This window comes from Piliocolobus tephrosceles, chromosome 3 (assembly GCF_002776525.5).
Source record: "Piliocolobus tephrosceles isolate RC106 chromosome 3, ASM277652v3, whole genome shotgun sequence".
Lineage (NCBI taxonomy): Eukaryota > Metazoa > Chordata > Mammalia > Primates > Cercopithecidae > Piliocolobus > Piliocolobus tephrosceles.
The window spans coordinates 167,880,219-167,900,908 of record NC_045436.1 but is presented as its reverse complement, the minus strand read 5'-3'; the positions used below and the strand labels follow the sequence as shown (position 1 = coordinate 167,900,908).

The window sequence follows — 20,690 nt, the reverse complement described above, 5'->3', positions numbered from 1 at the left end:
ACTTATATCAGTATTAAAACATGGATATTTATTTTATTCTATGGGTAATAATCCAAATTATTGTTAAAACTATTGTTTACTTTGTTGCTCAAATTGTTGCATCTCTGGCCATCAGGAGCTCTTTCAGGATGGCTCCTGTGTTCTCATACTTGTTTTTGAGCACTTCCTTACTTTCTGGCAACATAAAATGCTCCAAGCTCATCTTGTATTTTCCTAGCCCCAGCCATGAAAACAACCACTTCTCCAAGGGGCTTTGGTTCCTTTTATTGGAGAATCCTTATTTTATGAAGGATGTATATAAATGGAAGTCCTGCACTTCAGCGGGCATCTTATATAACAACCCCTGACTATACGCACATACTATTTTACAGAGCACTTTTCTTAGTCCATTTGGGCTGCAATAATAAAATACTTAAGACTGGATAGCTTATAAACAACAGAAATTTGTTTCTCACAGTTCTATAGGCTGGAAAGTCTATAGATAAACTTTACAAAAACAGTATGAGCAGGCTGTGGATATAATATACAATTGGCCAATAGCAGACAGTAAGGTGCAGCAGACAGTTCAGAATCATACGTAAAATAAAAATGGTGAAATAATATACAAAACTAATTTATCACAATTCCCAGGTATGGTATTTAATCATACCCTCTGCAATAATTATAGACTCCTTATATCTTAGTAAACAAGAAACACGGAGAAAGAATAAGACACTGAGGTTCCAAAGTACCTTAGATATAAGGGTAACTCTTGACAGCAGTTAACTACATCACATTATTAAATGAGGTACACAGGAAAACTCATGTATTATTAAAGCATGTTTTACAGAGTACTATTATTATAAAAAATGCATTTAAAAGATGATAATCTTTATGTGAGAATAGAAACAAAAAATATCAGAATCACTTATGACATGACAGAACTTCAACCTTTTATAAAACAGTTGAGATGTTGGATTGATTCAGTCACTGGCTTATAACTTGGGTTTTTTTTTTAACATTAGAATTTATCATCAATACAACTAGAATATACGGAATATACAGAGAAAATTATCTAGCAAAAAAAATAGTTGACCCAGCAATACACCCCTCCTTTTCTCCCTTTCCAAGTTCAGGAGACTTAGAATATTTCAGTCCTTGGTTAATTTCTACAAGCATTACAAATTTTACTTTTTCCTTAAAAGGCCATGAACTTGAGATTCTAATACCACCAAATTTAGTATGTTGGACTATCTTAAATTTGTAGGCAGACTACAATCAAATTAGTCTTATGGTTAAGATATCAAGAGGAAATAAAGTTTTAAGAAACCTGGATCAGGGTTTTAGATGCATTATATATAACAGCTGTGAAAATTTTCTGTACTTATGCTTTGACAACGTATATCTTATTTTTAAAAAAAAACTAGGCAAAATAATTGTTACAGTAGTTTCACTCTAAAAGTTACCTAACAGCCTGCTGTTTTTATAACAGAGATAACCACTGTTTTAAACACATTTAAATACCATTAAGAACTTAAAAACTTAATGAGACAGAATTAAAAAAGTAAGAAACAGAAAAATCAGAGAAACGCAGACCTCGAAGACATACAGATTTTCTGAGGAGTTTAAAAAAACCAAACTCTTGTTTCCACAGCATCCTCTAACACAAAATTTGTGGCAGGAAAATTGCATATGTAAACATCAGTTCTCATAACAAAACAAAACCATGAAAACCCACCTTAGAAACTATTATTTTATAGAGCAAAATGTTAAGACATCTAACCATATGGCAACCAAGAAGGCAAATGCTGAACAGTAAACTGCTTTCACACTATCTTTTGAGTAGGCTCCTCCTTTATTTCCTTGGCCTTTTAGCAATTTTTCTGAACTGTATTACTGTATATGGTATCCTAAAATGTGTTAGACTGCTTTAGCCATGTTATTTTAAAAACCACACACATGCACGTAATGTGTATAAACGTGCAATTTTTTAAAAAAGACTTCATTTTCCCACCACTTATACCTAAAATGTGTAATTTAGTAAATTGAGAAGCAAGTATACTTCCCATGTTGAAGAGTATGTTATGTTTTTGTTTTATGTCACAGACTTAAATTCATTCAAAACATAAATGTATTATACAAGGAACTGAAAATATAAATCTTATTAAGGTATTCCTTGCCTTTCAGGAGTTTAAAATTTACTAAGATCAATACTCTTAAGAAGATAATGACAAAATAATATCTAAAATTGACAAAGAAAGGTAAAATTCATCCTGGTAGAGTCAAAATTATCCTTAAAAATCCCTTAATTAGCCCATAAGTGCAGTCTACATCTTTTCAGGTCTACAATCTCATACATCATTGTGTATTAGGAAACATACATCTTTTAAACATGGGAATTACACTCTATTTGCAGAGATACTTAGCGTGAGGCATATAGAAACTAAGAGCTATTAAAAGAGGAAAAAATTGCAGAGAAAAGGGAACCCATGTGTGCTGTTGGTGGAAATGTGAATTAGTATAGCCATTATGGAAAACTGGATGGAAGTTCCTCAGAAAAACCGAAAATTGAATTACTATATGATCCAACAATCTCACTTCTGGGTATTCACCCAAAAGATTTGAAATCAGTTTGTTGATGAAATGTCTACACGCCCATGTTCATTGCAGCATTATTCACAACAGCTGAATCATGGAATCAAGCTAAGTGTCCAGCAGCAGATGAATATGAATAAAGAAAATGTGGTGTGTGTACATATGTGTATACGTACACACACACTCAACACACACACAAATGGGATACTATTCAGCCTTAAAGAAGGACATTCTGTCATTTGCAACAACATGGATGGAATTGGAGAACATTATATAAAGTGCAGTAAGCCAGGCACAGAAAGATAAATATTACATGTCTTCACTTATATGTGAAATCCAGAAGAATAAAATTCAAGAAGCAGAGAGCAGAAGAGTAGAATACAAGGAGTAGAGAGTAGAATCCAAAGCTGGGGGTATGGGAAATAGGGAGACAGGGTCAAAGAGTACACAATCTCAAAAGGAATATGGATTTGTTTTTATAATTATTGCACAATGTGATGAATAGAGTTAAAAATAGAGCACTATACCTTTCAAAATCGCTAAGAGAGTAAATTTCAAATGTTGTCACCACAAAAAATGTTAGGTATTTGAAGTGATGGATGGATGAACTAGCTTGATTTAATTATTCCAAGTTGTGTTCATAAATCACTTTGTACCTCATAAATTTATGCAATTATAAATTGTCAATTTACAATAAGGACATTTTTTTAAAAGACCAGTAAATCCATTAACTCCAGCATCACCATCTGTATAGGGTGTATTCTCACCAAGCATAACAGATACCCACATAGGTTTTAGTTTCTTATTATCCTCTCTCTTTTTGGCAAAGCACATCTAATTTATGTTCCACTTTGCATGTACAATGTGTTACAGGAAATCTAAGAGGGAAATTTTTATTTTTGCCTGGAGGTAGTGAAAAGGAAAACAGGAAAGGAATCAGGGAATATGAAACATTTCTTCCGTGAAAGATGATTTAGAGTTTATCAAGCAAAGAGGAAATAAGAAGCAGAAAAACACTGAAGTACACATAAATATAATTGGATTTTAGTGTTGATACTAAGCAGCAGCAGATTAGAGAATAACGGCTTTATTTTAAAAGAAAGTGATAAATATGTGGAGCGTTATGGTATAGCCAAGAAAATATGAACACCTGCATGGTCAATAAAAAAATAATATTTTAAGTAGAATCAATGGGATTGAGGGGACCTGGTAGATTCAGTTACTCAACAAGTATTTAGTGTGACGCTTCTAATCAAGGTAACTGGGGATATGGGTTATTTATATAAGGAACCTGGGCCACAGAATAGGGTTTTAAACTTCTCATTTTCTGGAGAACAGAATAGGAAACATTCATTACACATGTATTGAGCATAAATACATGTGCTAAGTACCAGAAAAAAAATGATGAAATAAAAGACAGTGTCTGTCCTCAAAGATTTCATATTTTAACAGAGGAGACAGGAGTAGAAGTCAAAAGGAATAACTAAAATTTTCCAGTGTTATACATAGTACCTCCTTTGAAATTCTTGTGGGTTGCATCTGGAAGTAGATAACCTAGAAGCAGCCAGGAATATGAACTTGAAAAATCATGACCAGCAATGCGGATTGTCTATCACTAGGATGTGAGAGCCTGCAGCTTAAGGTTGTCCAGGGAGAATGCATAAAATTAAAAGGAGGATGAGAATTGAGCCTTAAGAGAATAACATTTAAGGGATGAAACAAAGAATAAGAAAATCTACCTTACCCGACTTATACCTTCCTCCTTATATCAAAGGAAAAAAAAAAAAACGGGGGGAGAAAATGGGAAACAATTTTCAGAGGAGTAAAGACAACTAAAAGAAAATGGTACAGTGAAAGCCAAAAGAAAGAGAGTTTCCAAGAAAAAGAGGAGTGATCAACAAAGTCAAATACTGTAGGGTCTAAGCAGCCTAAGGGCTGAGAATATGTCCTTGTTTTTGGCAAATTAAGGGGTTTAATGGACATCTGGCTTTGTGTGTATGTACTGCCCAGCAATCAAGTTTCCTATTTTTAGTACCCTAATTCCCCCTTTTCTAGGATTTAGCTAGCAGGTAGAGAGCATCATTGTAAAAAGCATACACACTTCACCTGACAACTCTAGAATCTTACGCTTTTTACACACCTGGTCTGTTTGGGCATATTCATTTTCCAGAGTGCTATTCTCATCTTTTGACTACATGTACAATCGATGTGGAAGGGGCCAGATCCCTCCTCTCCTTCTCAGTGGTGCTAAGGGTGGACAGACAGATGTTTTAGAATGGGCCAATTAAATGAATCCTCTCAGGACTTGGAAAAACGAACACATTATGGAAGCATAAACCTGATGTCATGCAGACTTGTTTATTATAATGTGTCCTGGGCTGTGGTTCCTCTGTATTCTTGAATTCTTTCTTATTTGCCAACCTTGGCCCTCTAGCCTCTAGATACTGTGAGAGCCCTGAATAGTCTCCCATAACCCCCTTTTCCTTAACATGGCCAAAGTTAGTAACTTTAAATCAAGCACCCTGATACAAGAGCTATCCATTTTCCTTTGCCTTCTTCTACTAAGGGAATTCTGCTCCACTGTTACTGCTATTGTAAAGCCTGTACTGGAAACAATACACTTTCTTCTACTAACTCTTACTTCAAGTAGAATTTATACTTCTTTTAATTCCACAAAATCTATTTCTTAAATTCTCTGTTATAACAATCACATTGTATTTATAGTGTACCTCAGCTGAAGAAGGCAATAATTCAGTGAAAGAGTTGAGTTTTAAAGGACGTACAGAAGGGTCTGAGAAACTTAAGAACTGTACAAACTACATAATTTGAGGATCACGGTTCAGTGAGTAGTTTCTGCTGACAGTGAGGCTATAGCAAGACTCCTTGTTGAATTTGAAAAACTACAGTATTGACAAATGTGTTTAAACCACTATGCACATTTTCAATCCTGATGAACTAGAGCTTTTATGGGGGAAAAATTCCACCTCAATTTTTTTTTAGATAAGAACAGCATTAGAACATCAAGATGTCAAAGACAGCTCAACATTACTTTTTAAGTGGAAAGTGTAAAGATGATATTAAGCTAAAATCTTTTTTGGTATACCACTTGAAAAACTCAAGAACCCTTAAGGTAATGTTAAAGGAAGGAATGCTTATTTTATGGTGTTCAAATCATAAAGCTTGGGTATAAAGGTATTCATGATGTTGTACAGAATCATTCTTTATTATTCATCAAGGAACATATGGAAGGAATTAAAGGAAGGAATGAATGGAATTCATTAAAGGAATTCATTAATGGAATTCATTAAAGGAAGGAATGCTTATTTTATGGTGTTCAAATCATAAAGCTTGGGTATAAAGGTATTCATGAGGTTGTACAGAATCATTCTTTATTATTCATCAAGGAACATATGGAGAAAGAAAATCTTAAACAAGGCACTTCTGATAATAGAACAGGCTTATGTACATCTCTTTCTGGTTAACATTATTTCTGAAGGGAATATTTAAATGGACTCTTTTGCCTTCCAATTGAATGTCATTAACGCAGCCTACAGACAAAGGACGTATCACACACTTCAAGTATATTGATGATGAATATCTGATGTGGGGTGCTAATACATTTAACACTTCTTTAATGTAGGATTTATGAAAGAGTTTTGATAAGATGATACTATTAGCCAATCAGGCTTGGCGGAAAGTATCACCGCAAACAATGAATGGAGTATGGAATCATCTAGTACCCATTTTGCTAACTTCCAGGAGTTAACGGAAATGTTGACTGTAAAGCAAAAAGTCTTACATCTTGCTAAAGGAGGCTGAATTTAATGAAACGGACAGTAGAAATGTTGAAGTTTATAACTGAAAAAATCTTTCCACTTGATGCTCATCACTAGTCAAGCAAAGAAAAAGGAGTCAGAAATACTTGACACCGAATCTTTAAAGAAAAAAAAAATTTAGACCACGCAAATAAAATGTTTGTTGTTACAAGTGAGTTTGATCATGACTGGAGAAGACTCATCACATTAAAAAATTAAACTACAAATAAAGTATTGGGTGACCAGGAGCTGAAAAAGTGCAAGTGAAGTAACTTTAAACAGTGTATTCATTCTGAGGAGTTTTTTCATCCAGTTGCTTTGTCTATTGCTGCAGTTGATGGTTCAGAGCTACTTCCATGGATTCAGACAAGGATGAACCTTAGGCATCTATTTCACTACTTCACCAGTTCACTCTGGCTTAACTCACAACCAAACAGCAATGGGAGCTAAAGCTCCTATTTCTTTTTTTAACCACCATATTTCACTCAACCAACTCTACAATCCATTAATCGGACATTTTAAAAATTGCCTTATTTTGCTAAGTGCTATTGACTATCATTAATTATCTAACATTTCATTATTTGTTTACACTATAGTACATGTTTATTGGTGAAGTTACTATTTCTTTGTATGTAAAGAAACACAGACAATCTCTAACTCCCCGTTCCTGCTTTACAATGCTACAATTTTAGATTGTTCTTCAGAGAAAAACAAACATTATATAAAACTGAAGAATGGGAATGGCAATCACCTACCACATGCCAAATCCATAATTTCTCAAAATTGCTATTATTTTAATTCCTGAAATATATTTCTCCTAAGATCTCTATGGCTTGCTACCTCAACTTTTTTTACATCTCTGCTCAAATGTCATCTGATTATCATTTATAAAAATGTAATCACCATCTCCATGCTTTATGTCCCTCTTTCCATTTTGTCTCCATGGCACTTATCTATATTCATATACAACCACCATGTGAGAGGTTTGGGTGTGTGTATAAACACATTCAATCACAGGTATAATTCACTTGTTTATTATCGGCTTGTCTTCACTAGAACATAAAGGTCCATGAAGACAGGGATATTTTTTCTTTGGTTCACTAGAGCAGTACCTGGCATGTAGTAGGAGCTTAGTAAATCTTTCTTAAATTAATAAACTAATCATGGACCAGAAATATGTTTTATAAAGCCCAACATGCTAGTTGTGCTTGGGGAAAAAGTCATAACTGGGGAAAAGAAAGAACTAAATTAGTAGCATTCTACACAAGAACAAACAGGTGATGATACAGTTGGTGAATTCATGAGTCACTCAAGAAAACTGGGAGAAATATCATTAAAAAGGCTTATTGAAGACACTGTAATACCAACCAGTTATATAGCACATATTAGTTCTTCTGTTCCTTCCACATAAAAGTGCTTCTTCCCATTAAGTACTTAAATATAAAGAATTTTGAACAGCACATACAGATTGCTATATATTAAATACAGGCTAATTTTACTGACTGCCATATTAGAGACAGCACAGGGAAGAAGTATTACCTAAAGACAGATGGTAATTCAAAACATAGGGCCCCCAAAAGAATTACATCTCTTTTGATGATCAGGTCTGCATTCTCACTTACTGTAATGAATTAGAATACACAAATTATTTAGAAAAACTCCTAACAAATTATATAAAGATAAATTAAAAAACCATTTATTTCCCCTCAAAAACGATTTTTAAAAACTTTTATTTTACGTTCAGGATACATGTGCAAGTCTGTTACTACAGGCAAACTCATGTCATGGGGGTTTGGCACAGAGATCATTGCAACACTCATGTACTAAGCATAATACCCAATAGTTATTTTTCCTGATCCTCTCCCTCCTATCACTTGCCTCCCATCCTCCTCCCTCAAGTAGGCCCCAGTGTCTATGGTTCTCCTCTTGTGCCATTACTTCTCATTATTTTAGATCCCACTTATAAGTAAGAACTTGTGATACTTTTTTTTTTTCTGTTCCTGCATTAGTTTACTAGAGGTAATGGCCTCTGGCTCCATCCATGTTGCTGCAGAGGACACGATCTCATTCTTTTTCATGGCTGTATAGTATCCTATGGTACATATGCACCACATTTTCTTTATCCAGTCTACCACTGATGGGCATTTAGGTTGATTCCAAGCCTTTGCTACTGCAAACAGTGCTGCAATGCACATATGTATGCATGGGTCTTTATGGTAGAACAGTTTATAATCCTTTGGGCATACACCCAGCAATGGGATTGTTTGGTTGAATGGTAGTTCTGTTCTTAGCTCTTTGAGGAATTGCCACACTGCTTCCCACAATGCCTAAGCTAATTTACACTCCCACCAGCAGTGTATAATTCTTCCCTTTTCTCCACAACTCTGCCTGCATCTGTTCCCCTCAAATTTAAACATTTACCCCAAAGGATATTAGGGATGTACAAAACCACTAAAAGAATAATGACTAAACATTTCTGAAAGGAACATAGAATCACTTATATTTTCAGTATTTCTGATGGATCCCTAGAACATCTTAGAATATAAGCACTTACTTGTCATCTGCCAGGACTCACTCATGATGTTTATCTAAAGGTTTAGCGTACTGCAGCTGTGAGTTACATTTTTAAAAAACCATTGAAAGGCCATCATGATTTTAAAGCGTTGATTTTGATTCTGAAAACATTTCTTTTCTAAAATGTTTAAATGCACTCAATTAACTTACTGAGTGTTAATGGTGCCAGGTATTATTCTAGGTGCTAGGGATATAACAAAACACAAAATCCCTGCCTAATTTGTTCTTATATTCCAGAAGTGGCAGATAAAAAGATTTTAAGAGGAGTCAAGGAGACTTTAAAAAAATAACATGAGGGCTGGGCACGGTGGCTCATGCCCATAATCCTAGCACTTTGGGAGGCTGAGGTGGGCAGATCACGAGGTCAGGAGATTGAGACCACCCTGGCTAACATGGTGAAACGTGATCTCTACAAAAAATACAAAAAATTAGGTGGGCGTGGTGGTGGGCACCTGTAATACCAGCTACTCAGGAGGCTGAGGCAGGAGAATGGCGTGAACCTGGGAGGCAGAGCTTGCAGTGAGCCGAGATCACACCACTGCACTCCAGCCTGGGTGACAGAGCGAGACTCTGTCTCAAAAATAACATAACATAACATAACATAACATAACATAACGTGAAAGAGTGACTGAGACGAATTATCAATAGGATGGTGCGGGCAGTGCACTGTCAGGAGAGAGGCAATATTTGATGATATGAAGAAATTAGCAAAGTGCACTGGTAGAAACAGGATTCCAGACAGAGGTAACAGCAAGTGTAAAGATCCTGAGAAGAAAATAAGGTTAGCACATTTGAGGAAAAGCAAAAAGCCAGTAAGTATTCAAAAGAATGAATAATAAGATGTGGTCAAGGAAGAGGCAGAATCAGACCACATAGAGTCCATGAGAGGTTTTATTCTAAATGACATGTAAAGCCACTAAATGCTTTTGGACAGAGGAATAATGATCTGGTTGAGGCTTTAGAAACATCATTTTTCTTTCTACATAGAAAGCTGAATAGGTAAGACGGGGGAGAAGTAGAAACAAAAGGACTAGTTAGAAGGCTCTTTAGTTGTATAACCAGACCAGATGGGCCTCAGATTAAGGTGGTAGCAATGGAAATGATGAGACATGGTGAAATTTAGAATAGATTTGAAGGTAGAGACTTGATAATAGGTTGCATGTGGGCTGTAAAAAAAAGGTTGCAAAGAAGGCTCCTGGCCTTTTGGCTTGACCAACTGAGTCACGAGCGATACCTTTCACAAAGATAGAAAAAACTGGGGAAGGGGAATAGATTAAAACAAGTGTTCTGTTTTAGACTGGTCATTGTGTGATGCCTATTAGCCACTGTAGTGAAGAATATCAACTAGGCAGTTAGATATAAGAGTTGGTAAAGTGGGAAGAAAGGTCAGGATTAGATTGACTATGTAGTTATTATCAGCACACATATGATAATTAAAGCCATAGGACTGAGTGAGGTCATCAAGTGAGTGAAAGTATATCAAGAAGAGAAGACAGCTGAGGACTAATTCTCAGGGCTCTTCAACATTTAAAGGTCAAGAAGAAGAAAACCAGCAAGGATCACGTGAAAGAACCAATTTGTGAGAAAGGCAATGATGCTGAAAGGCTAAGATGAGAAATGACTGGCATTCCTTTGAATAGGACAAAATGGAATTACCATTGAAATTGATAAAACAATTTCAGTGGAGTGGTAGGAAAGAAAGTCTAACTAGGATGGATTGAAAAGAGAAGAAGGGAAGGTGGAAAGTGGAGATGGCAAAAGTATGGACAATAACAAATATTATTATAAACACCTACTGTGTGCTAGTTCTTGAAATATACTAGTTAACAAAAATTCAGTTCCTCATGGTGCTTATATTCTAGCAGAAGGCAACAGATAACAAACAAAAAATAAAACAAATAGAGTATACAGTATAATAGAAGGTGATTGTTCTACAAAAAGGAAAGAGAATTTTTAGTTGGTGGAGGTTTGAGGAGAGAGAGATAAAATAACTACCTGTAAGAGAGGAAATCGACTAGATAAAGGAGACCTAGAAAAACAGCATGATTGGATGTTTTCCTCTTGTCAAGTTCAGCTATTCCAGAATAAGCGTGTAGTAAATAAGCGTGTAGTAAATGAGAAGTGAATTAAAACACAGATAAAATTCTGAGTGTCAAACATGACAAAGGCAAAGAGAGGAAAGGGAGTTAAGATTTTACATGAAAAATGATCATGGTTATCAAGCACAGTATCCGAACTGAGTACAGAGAGAAGTGAAATCATGAGGAGGTACTCAAGAGTGAAAGTGGTGTGTTCTACAGATTGAAGGCTGCAATGAGGTGAAAAAATAAATTGGATACCTGCACAAATAATCCCATTAAAAAGTGGGTAAAGGACCTAAATAGACATTTCTTAAAAGAAAGCACACAAATGGACAACAGGCATATGAAACAAATGTTCAACATCACTAATCATCAGGGAAATAAATGCAATTCAAAACCACAATGAGACATCATCTTACCCCAGTTAGACTGGGTATAATAAAAAAGACAAATAACAAATGCTGGCTTATATGAAGGGGAAAGGGAACTCTTTTACAGTTTCTGGGAGTGTACATTGTACAGCCACTATAGAAAGTAGTACGGAAGTTTCTCAAAAAACTAAAAATAGAACTACCATACAATCCAGCAACCCCACTACTGGGTATCTACCCAAATAAAAGGAAATCAGTATATCAAAGAGATACCTGCATCCCCATGTTTACTGCAGTACTATTCACAATAGCCAAGTTATGAATTTAACCTAAATGTCAACGAATGGATAAAGAAAATGTGTATCTACATAATAGAACACTATTCAGCCATAAAAAGAACAAAATCCCGCCATTTGCAGCAAAATGGATGGAACTGGACAGCCATTATGCTAAATGAAATAAGAAAGGCACAAAAAGACATATATCACATGTTCTCATTCATATGTGGGAGCTTAAGAAAATGCTGACCTCCATAGAGGTAGAGACTAAAATGGTATTTATCACAGGCTGGCAAGGGTGGGAAGGGATGAAGAGGTTGGGTACAAATCTACACAGTTAACTAGAAAGAGTAAGTTTTAGTGTCTGATGGTACAGTAGGGTGACTACAGTTAATAACAATAGATTGTATTTTTCAAAATAGAAGCAAAGATGTGAAATGTTCTCAACACAAAAATAACTATTTGAGGTGATGGATATTCTAAATACCCTAATTTGTTATTACACATTTCATGCACGTATCAAAATATCACATGTATCCTGTAAATATGTATAAATATTATGTATCAATACAATAAATAAAAAATAAATAGTGGAATGAGAGTATTGGGATAAGATGGTAGTCAGAGAAAGGGATAGGTAAAATTAGACTTGGGAGGTGATAAAGGTATAGGAATGTGGGAAAAGGTGGCTAGAGTAGAATAAAGGAAAAGAATGTTGGAAATGAAGAGATCAAGTAATGGAGAGGCCAGGGTGTTAGATGTATCAGCTACATAGAATTTGAAGTCAACATGAGCTATGATGGGAATAGTATTTGGGAGGAAGAAAGCAAAAAGCCTGGTAGAGACGATAATGTAGATGGAATACTTCAATGCCATGGCTTCAAAGAAGGTTTTTTGAGCAAGCAGGGCAGATATAAAGATTTTGGAGGTTGCCTGTCAGTTGCCTCCTTATGTTACACAAAGTAAGGAATTAAAAACAATCAGCAAGTGAGAAGGCTACAAAAGCATCCTTTATGAACACATAGGTTTCAATTAGAGCAATAAAGAAAGAGGAACACTCAGAGAAGAGACTGAGGGATTCTGTTGATGGAAGACTAGAAGTTCCCGAAGACAAAGTAGAAAGAATTTGGGTGATTGTAAAGGGGTAGGAGACTGGGTCAAATTAGGGAATTAAAAAGCCAAAGGGAAATGAGAATCTGAGTGATGATGGATGAACTGGTAGATTTCCTTTAATTCCTTCTATGGATGGACTCGCAAGTAAAAGGGAGATTTTTACCAGAAATGTAAAAAGTCTTCAATCTGGTTCTAATTTTAAGTGTGTTCTCAGAATTTGTTTACTATCTTACAGATACCTGGTAAGAAAAGGAGAAAAATCTTTTCATGAACACCTCTGAATGCAGCTTGCAATGGTATATCAGTTATTTTACGACACTTAAAATTCCGAGAGTTCCAAAAGGGCAACCTATATAAGAGAAATTCAAAGTATGACCACAATGACATCACAAAGGAACACTTATACAAGAAATACTTAAGGCCCGAATGAATCATGTTAAATTTACATAGTCAATCAAGGATGTCTGCATTTAGAGAAAAGTAATCTAAAAGATTAACACTACCTGTTTTTAAGAAATCAATTACTTTATCATCAGTCATAACCCAACTGGTTAGTGAACCATACTAATATTTATACCACGCTAGAGTACAAAACAAAACAACAGTTTGAAGAAAAAGGGCCTGTGTTTCCAAAAGGTATGGGAAAAAAAAAAGTTTTTAATATAAAACCTGGCTATCAATTAACTTAAGGGAAAAGAGTTCATTCATAGGACCTTTCAACTAACGGCATCAAATTCATCAAGAAGGTCTTCAGGAAAAAACCACAGAATTGTGGGTACGTGGATACTAAGCATGTGTGGGTATTAAAGCAGGAAAAACATATTACATGTTGGTGAAGGATGACTTTGTTATATAGATAGCAGTATGATTCTTTCAGCTACTACGTACATATTATCTGTCCAATTTAGTCAAGTCCAGCAGCCTTCAATTTAAAAATAAAAGATGAGACATCTTCCTGAATCATAAGCCAGTGACTTAAACATTTCAGGTGATTAGAGAATCTGCAGCTAAAGGTCAAAATAACTTAGTTTACATTTCATGAGTATACCTGTGGATAAGGCATTTTATAGCTATATGCCTACGTTTATCAACATTCCAAACAAACTGACTGATACTCAAACTATACCCAGTAATACTTTAAGTACAAAGCAGAGAAAGGTAACTACATGTATGTACAAAATAATTTACTTCTTCAATACTACTGAATATTTGGAGAAACTGAAAGATAGCTAGGTAGAGTTTATCTTAGTATTCATTTATTCACCCAAGAAATATTAACTCAGGACCTAAGATGCAGGTACTGTCCTAGTTGCTGAGATTCTGCAATAAACAAAACAAAGTCCCTGTTATTATGGAGATTTCCATTCTACTCTAGCACTCTACTTAATTTTAGTGTTAATCTCTAGAAGGAATTCAATTTTTAAACATTTCTAAAGTAAAGAATATACAAAATTAGTTAACAGTTCACCTTTGTCCTAGAACATCCTTCTCTTTGCATTTGACTTATTCAACCCTGAAAGAGTATTTTTGACTAGCTTCTAAATACAATGAGTTGCTTGAGCTGTATTTAAGTAATATGCTTCTTCCAGTCTTGAGAAGGTTTAATGCCAGTGGCATTCCTACAACCTATCTATTATTAAGCACTACAAGGGAATTAATCACTGAAATTGTTCAGAAGCCACATGAACAGAAAATAGAAACCTATGAGAAATATAGAATATTCCTCATAGTTCCTCTCTAGTCTGCTTAATTCAAATAAAGTAATTCTAATCCTAGTCTGCTAACTAGTGGAGAATGGGAAGTGTTTTCTACTTAGTACTTAAAAGAATCTAGGTGCTCCTCACACAGAACACTGTTCATTTTTTGAACTTCTTCTGGATGACTCAAATGTTCAGCACACATTTAAAAATCATGGTATTTAACTTCTCTAAGCTTCATTGTTCCTACCTATTAAACAGTACCTACCTCTTAATATTGTTTTGGCATTAAATGAGATAGAGCATAAAACAGGGTTAGTGCTCAATCACAACTGATGATATCAATCATCATCATTATCCCAGGTAGTGATATTCTCAATAGTAATAGCTTATATTTATCATTAGCACCATCTCAAAAAGCATAAGTTGGGAAAGACAATAAATTAGTTACCATAAGGATATTAAAAGAGTTCTTTATGTTTTAGCAAGATGATCAACATGCATATGTTCCTCAAACTAAGCAAAAGATTTAAAGTACCAGGAATACTAATGCTATCCATATCCAGGATCCCTAAAAATGACTGCATTTGGGATATTTTCAGGGGAAAAAAAATCTGCACTAAAAAGATGTTTTAACAACATGTTAAAATGCTACTCCAAAGACTCAGAAGTATTTCCTGTCTTTAAAATAATATTTCTTGCCTTTCACTTCAAAGTAGAGTTAATAGTAGAACTTAAATGGCAAACTAAAAAAGGAGTTAAGACCATTTAAAAGATACTGTTATTATCTTCCAGCCCCATCTTGGTCAGACCATTTGGAAATCTCTAAAATGATTTTATTGAAAGCAAATTTAAAAAGTCCAAGTAAACAAGCAGAAAATCTTTTATGTTTAATTAAATTTGGAAAGTGATGAATTACAAATAAAGAAATTAACAAAGGCCCAAAATAAAGCAAAAACACTAAGAGGAATCTTTAATTTAAAAACTCTGCAATCTTTCAAAAGATGTTGAAGAAATCCAGAAATGGAGAGGTCACTAAATATCCAAGAACACTCACCCAACCATTGGTAGGAGACCTCTTGGAGACCCAGATGCTTGAATCAGCTGAAATAGTACCAAGTTTTTACTGATTACTCTTAATAGGGCAATGGAGCATAGGTTAACTCCATACTATCAAAAATTAAAGGCTATTACTATTGATAATTCTAGTTATTACCATTACAAATGACTCAAAGGAAAAAGAGACTGAGTAATGAGTTCCAAGGTAAATGAAACTTACTGTGTGCATGTGTGTAAATGTGTATATTTCTTCCAGTTCTCTTAGTGATACAAGTCTGATAACATAATTCTTCCTGTAAGTGAATACTAACAGAATAAAATTTTCTAAATTAATGTTATAAAATCCTTAAAGAAAGCATGTAAAATTATTGTTTTAAAGAGATGAGGTCTTGTTGCCCAGTCTGGCCTTGAACAACTGGGCTGAAGCAATTCTCCCACCTCAGCCCACCTATTAGCTGGGACTATAGTTACGTGCCACTGCACCTGGCTGTATAACATTTTTAACACTGTACTAAAAATTCTGAAAAAAAATTGATTTTTAAAGATAATGCGAATTTCTCAACAGTAACACAAAGGAAAAGATTTTCAGTCTTTTGCTCTTAAAAATTATAGTTCTTAATTTTAGGCCTTTAAATTATATTAATGACTCTTTTAATGAGAGGATTTCCATATTTCAACATATAAAAGAACACTTAAGACTAAACAAAAGACTCTTGTGTCACAGCAAGTACTATTTTAAACATGATTGATTTAAACATGAAAGTTATCAATTTAGTAGAAAAATATCTGGTGATATCTCATTCCAAAGAGGAGTAAAATAGGGTCAACAAGTAGATGATGACAATATGGTAATATTTTCTTAATCTCAAAGTTGAGAGAGAGGATAATCCTCCAACCTAAACATGCATCATAACTTACAAAGGTCCAGGTGGTAAAAATAAGACACTCTATTACTGTGGGAACAGCCAAGAACAAAACATGAAAGGTTCTACATTTCTCTAATTCTCCCAAGTAACTAAAATATAAAAACTACTGCTGCTTGATATATGTGTGTAAAGTAAGGGAACAAGTAAAACAAAAGCTCTTTGGTTTGAGTAGTTTGGAGAGACAAGAAATAAAAAAGAATACTGATTTTTTTTTAATGTCTACTAAGCAAATTCAAGTTACCAAATAAATATTGAAATAGCAAGTCAGTAAATATACTCCAACCAAGCTGATAAGTGATTTAACTATTACATTATCAGGTATAGCTTTGCAATATAATATTATATAACTTATTGAACATCAAACAAATTTTGAAGTGTTCAAGACAGCAACACAATAAGAAAGACCAGAAGCATAAGGAAAAATTTTTAAAGGTGCCTATAGTAGATGAGGAAAATGTGTGATAAAGTCAGAGAGACATTTGAAAATAGAATGCTGAAGAGGAATGCCTAATACAAGACTAGTACTAGAATGATTGAGACTCCTACTGTCCCTAAAAATATAAAAATTAAGAATAAAGACAGAAATAATAAAGAGTGAAGTAGAGAGGTTGACATATAAAAACCTTTTGTGTAAAAAAATTCAAACATTTTATATCTCTATTGGAAATTTTAAATGACAAAGCATACCAATATTACCTTTCTTTCGAAAGAGTGCATTTAGGTAATTTTCTGCTTGGCATTCAATCTTATCAGTGTTGGACTGGCCCTGAGATGATAGCTCCTCTGTTGGTGTTGACTGTGAAGAATCAAGAGATGGTATACAGTCCTAAAAGTGTAAGAAAACAACAACATCCAGAATCATTTTTTAATTCAAACATGGAATTCCATTAAAAAAGACAAAAAATTAATGCTCTAAATGCTCATTTGATCTACCCTTTAAATTGTATCAAATTAGAGAGAGGAAACACAAATTTCAGAGTAAGAGTCAGGAAAAAAGAAATAGCTCTGATAGAGAGTCAAAATAACCTTATTCCTTAGCAAAACTATAGCCAAAAAAAAAAAAAAAAAAAGAGCATATAAGACATACTGGTGAATAAATTCACTGTATTGGCATGCCAGTAATGTAATCCTATCAGAGAGTTTTAACAACAAAGCAGTTGTGTTTACCCACTCATCTAACCAAAACTGGTACAAGTTCTCAAGTTTTCATTTCTTCTCAGCCCTTCTCACAACGGTAGAAAAGAAATCAGGATTTCCCACCACACAAGAAGATGCTGGTTGCATAGTTTATGCCCTGTATACAGTAGACACTTACATATTTCATCATTTACACAGGAGATAATTATGATATCCAAAAGACTTCAAGAGTAAGTGAAAGGCTAAAAGTAGCACATTATTCCCCTACTATTAATTTCTAAGAAATCAGACTGTAGGGTGGTCTCAGACCAAAGTAGGCCTTCAAGCTCATCCCTCTATACCTAAATACAAAATAGACCTGAACTAAACTCCATGAGTCAGGGAACAGTAAGAAAGAAATGTGAAATAAATAAGTAAAAAAAGAAGAGTTTTCTAGGATTTTTACCTGCAAGTTAAGCTAAATGTTAGATTTCTAACATAAGACTTTAAAATATTATTTTCATTTACCAAAATCAAATATTTAAACTTCCACTGTGAGTCACAAATTTTCAAAACAAATTGAGATTAAAAAAAAAACTGTGTTACAATTGCGCATTAGTTTAAAGATAATTTCATAGCACTAAAACTTACACTGACTGCTTCTCTCTGTAGGTTACAAAATGAACATTTTTCATCCATAGACCAGTCAGTCAGCTCTTCTGGTTCACAGTCTTTAAAAGAGGGAAAAAATTCATTAAATATACTAACTTTATTAAAACAAATAAAATTACCACTCTCCACAGCAATGGCTCACATAATAATTTTTTAAAAACTAACAGTAAGGGGAGAAGAACTAACTTTAAAATTAAACTCATGACATCTAGAAATAAACAGAGAAGGCTGTAAGGAGAGTAATGTGCACTATTATGGGACAAAATAGCAAGAACAATGAGCTGGTTATAAATTAACAATTTTCCAACAATAGGGTTTTAAATGTCATCTAACTTTCTGAAAGAGTCAACTTATCATTGTGCTTTAATTTTATTTTTGCTATGAAAGAAATCAGAACAAAGGGGGAGATATCTGGAGGAAATAAACTTTGCACACCATGAAAGACAACATAAAATAGAGAAATAGAAGAAAGCACCAGAAAAGCCCACAGATTTCAGAAAATGGAATAATGCCCAAGGAAACAAGTAAAAGTCTATAGCTCAAAAGTCAGAACGGTTTTTTATTACCTTGTTTAAAGGCAGTGTTACAAGAATTAAGAGTAAAAACCAGGTAAACAAATAAGTATATTATCTAATATAAAACATGAATTTTTTTTCCCAGAATATTCCTTACATTCCAACTGCTGTAATATATTAGAGAATTTCTGGAAAACAAAAATGGTTCCTACTGAATTTTATGAAGGTATAATAATATTGTCATCCTAAATATATTTGGCATAGACATGATTTTAAAACTTAACCCTTGCAGCAGAAACTCTCCCCAATTGCTATTCCCAAATAAATTCATATGCAGAACGTCAAACACAAAATCATTACCATCTAAGGCAGCTATACTGCAACTAATTTGAAAAACACTGGTCTATCACCGCAATTTTCATACTTTTGAAATACATAATGAAGCTGAATACTTGTCTCTGCTAAAATGCACAGAAAATAAAGAATTTTCTTTTTTTGGAATGATAATGAATAAATACTAGTTGGGATCAGTAGCTAGGACTCCCCCAAATCAACCCAGAAACACTGATCAGAAAAGAAGATAATATGTTGGAATATAAAGAATATAGTAACAACTCCCTTTAATTTCTGCAGTAGTACACAAATATATTACTAATATCTACATAAACTTAGAGCAGGGAATGGGAACTAAGATGCAGTGTAGGGTAATGGAAAGATGACTAGATTTGAAGTTTCTGAAAATGTGGGGTGGAATCCCACTTACTAGTTTAAGCTTTTCAAGCCACAAAGTTGTTTTGATTATCTCATACGTGAATAAGGATCACATCACCTAACTTATGGATTAAATGAAAAAATGTAAAAATACTTTATAAACTATGAAGCACCATACGAAAGCCAGTTATAAACAAGACAGAATTACCAGTCATTATTTTTTAATCCTATATCATTTTAGGTGTATTTAATAAGGTCAGTTAACAGAAAGATTTTACTTAAATTTTCATTAAGAAAACTGGTCACTTTCGGTAAAATCTGACGAATCAAAAAGTTTCAACATTCTATATAATTAAAAACCCAGCTCCTATAGAACTGTAGCTATGTAGGCTTACGTAGGTTTCAAACTTTTACCCCCACACTAGGACAGAATCACCATACAACATAGGCACTTGGGGCCTAACACTTATGTGAAAATGTTATTCCCCACTCACAGCCTGGAGTCCAGCTGAACCAGATCATCCATAAGCATGCAAAAGATTCTGGAGTTGTTTTGGAACTGCTGTGCCAAAAACATGATTCATATGCCAAGCATAACATAATTTTGATACGTCAAGGAAAGCTTACTGCCTTTTTAAAAAAAAAAATCAGTGTCTCATTAATTTTTGGAAAACAGCTTGTAGGCTTCAGGAAGGGGTATTTTTAAAAAATAGCTATAAGGTTTCATAAAGTTTCAGTGATAAATATCCTCGATCAAGGGCCAACAATTTTAGATTAAGACAATTGCCAGTTTTAAGATAGTATCAAGGCATGCTGAGATTGTTACTTATTTTAGATATTTTAGGAGTTCTTCAAGAAAATGTAAATTATAACAAATGCTTACACAGTCAAATAAATGGCAATGAAAAATCAATTGAATATAAAGACCATTAAATTTTTCTGAGTTCAAAATGTAGAGCTTTACTTACAAATATTTAATCACTCTTTCTATATCAACTTTTTATTTTAAGCCAGACAAATGATGTTTGGTGGGATAAATTTTTCTATATGTGAAAATAGCTTTTGAAAAATCAACTCTAGGCCAGATTTTCACTCTCCCCAGGTTATCTTTCATGTCATTAAAAACTAAATAAATGCTGAAATAAAACATTCATTTTAATATCTCAAACAATGAGTAAGATACTCATC

General features: G+C 34.0%; 1 protein-coding gene across 14 annotated transcripts in view; it reads right to left on the bottom strand.

Annotated features, from left to right (window-relative positions):
* LCORL (ligand dependent nuclear receptor corepressor like) overlaps window positions 1–20,690 on the bottom strand; it is a 177,706-nt gene that overhangs the window by 99,549 nt on the left and 57,467 nt on the right. For 11 of the 14 annotated variants that reach the window (XM_023206986.2, XM_031935367.1, XM_023206984.3 and 8 more), the window contains exons 3-4: window positions 18,256–18,335; window positions 17,185–17,314 (exon numbers count right to left, since the gene is read on the bottom strand). In XM_023206986.2, coding sequence (XP_023062754.1) covers window positions 17,185–17,314; window positions 18,256–18,335 — 210 coding nt within the window. Of the gene's footprint in view, window positions 1–13,078; window positions 13,156–15,560; window positions 15,608–17,184; window positions 17,315–18,255; window positions 18,336–20,690 lie in introns of those variants that run through there. The other 3 variants (XR_004228891.1, XM_031935362.1, XM_031935368.1) reach the window with 2 other exon arrangements.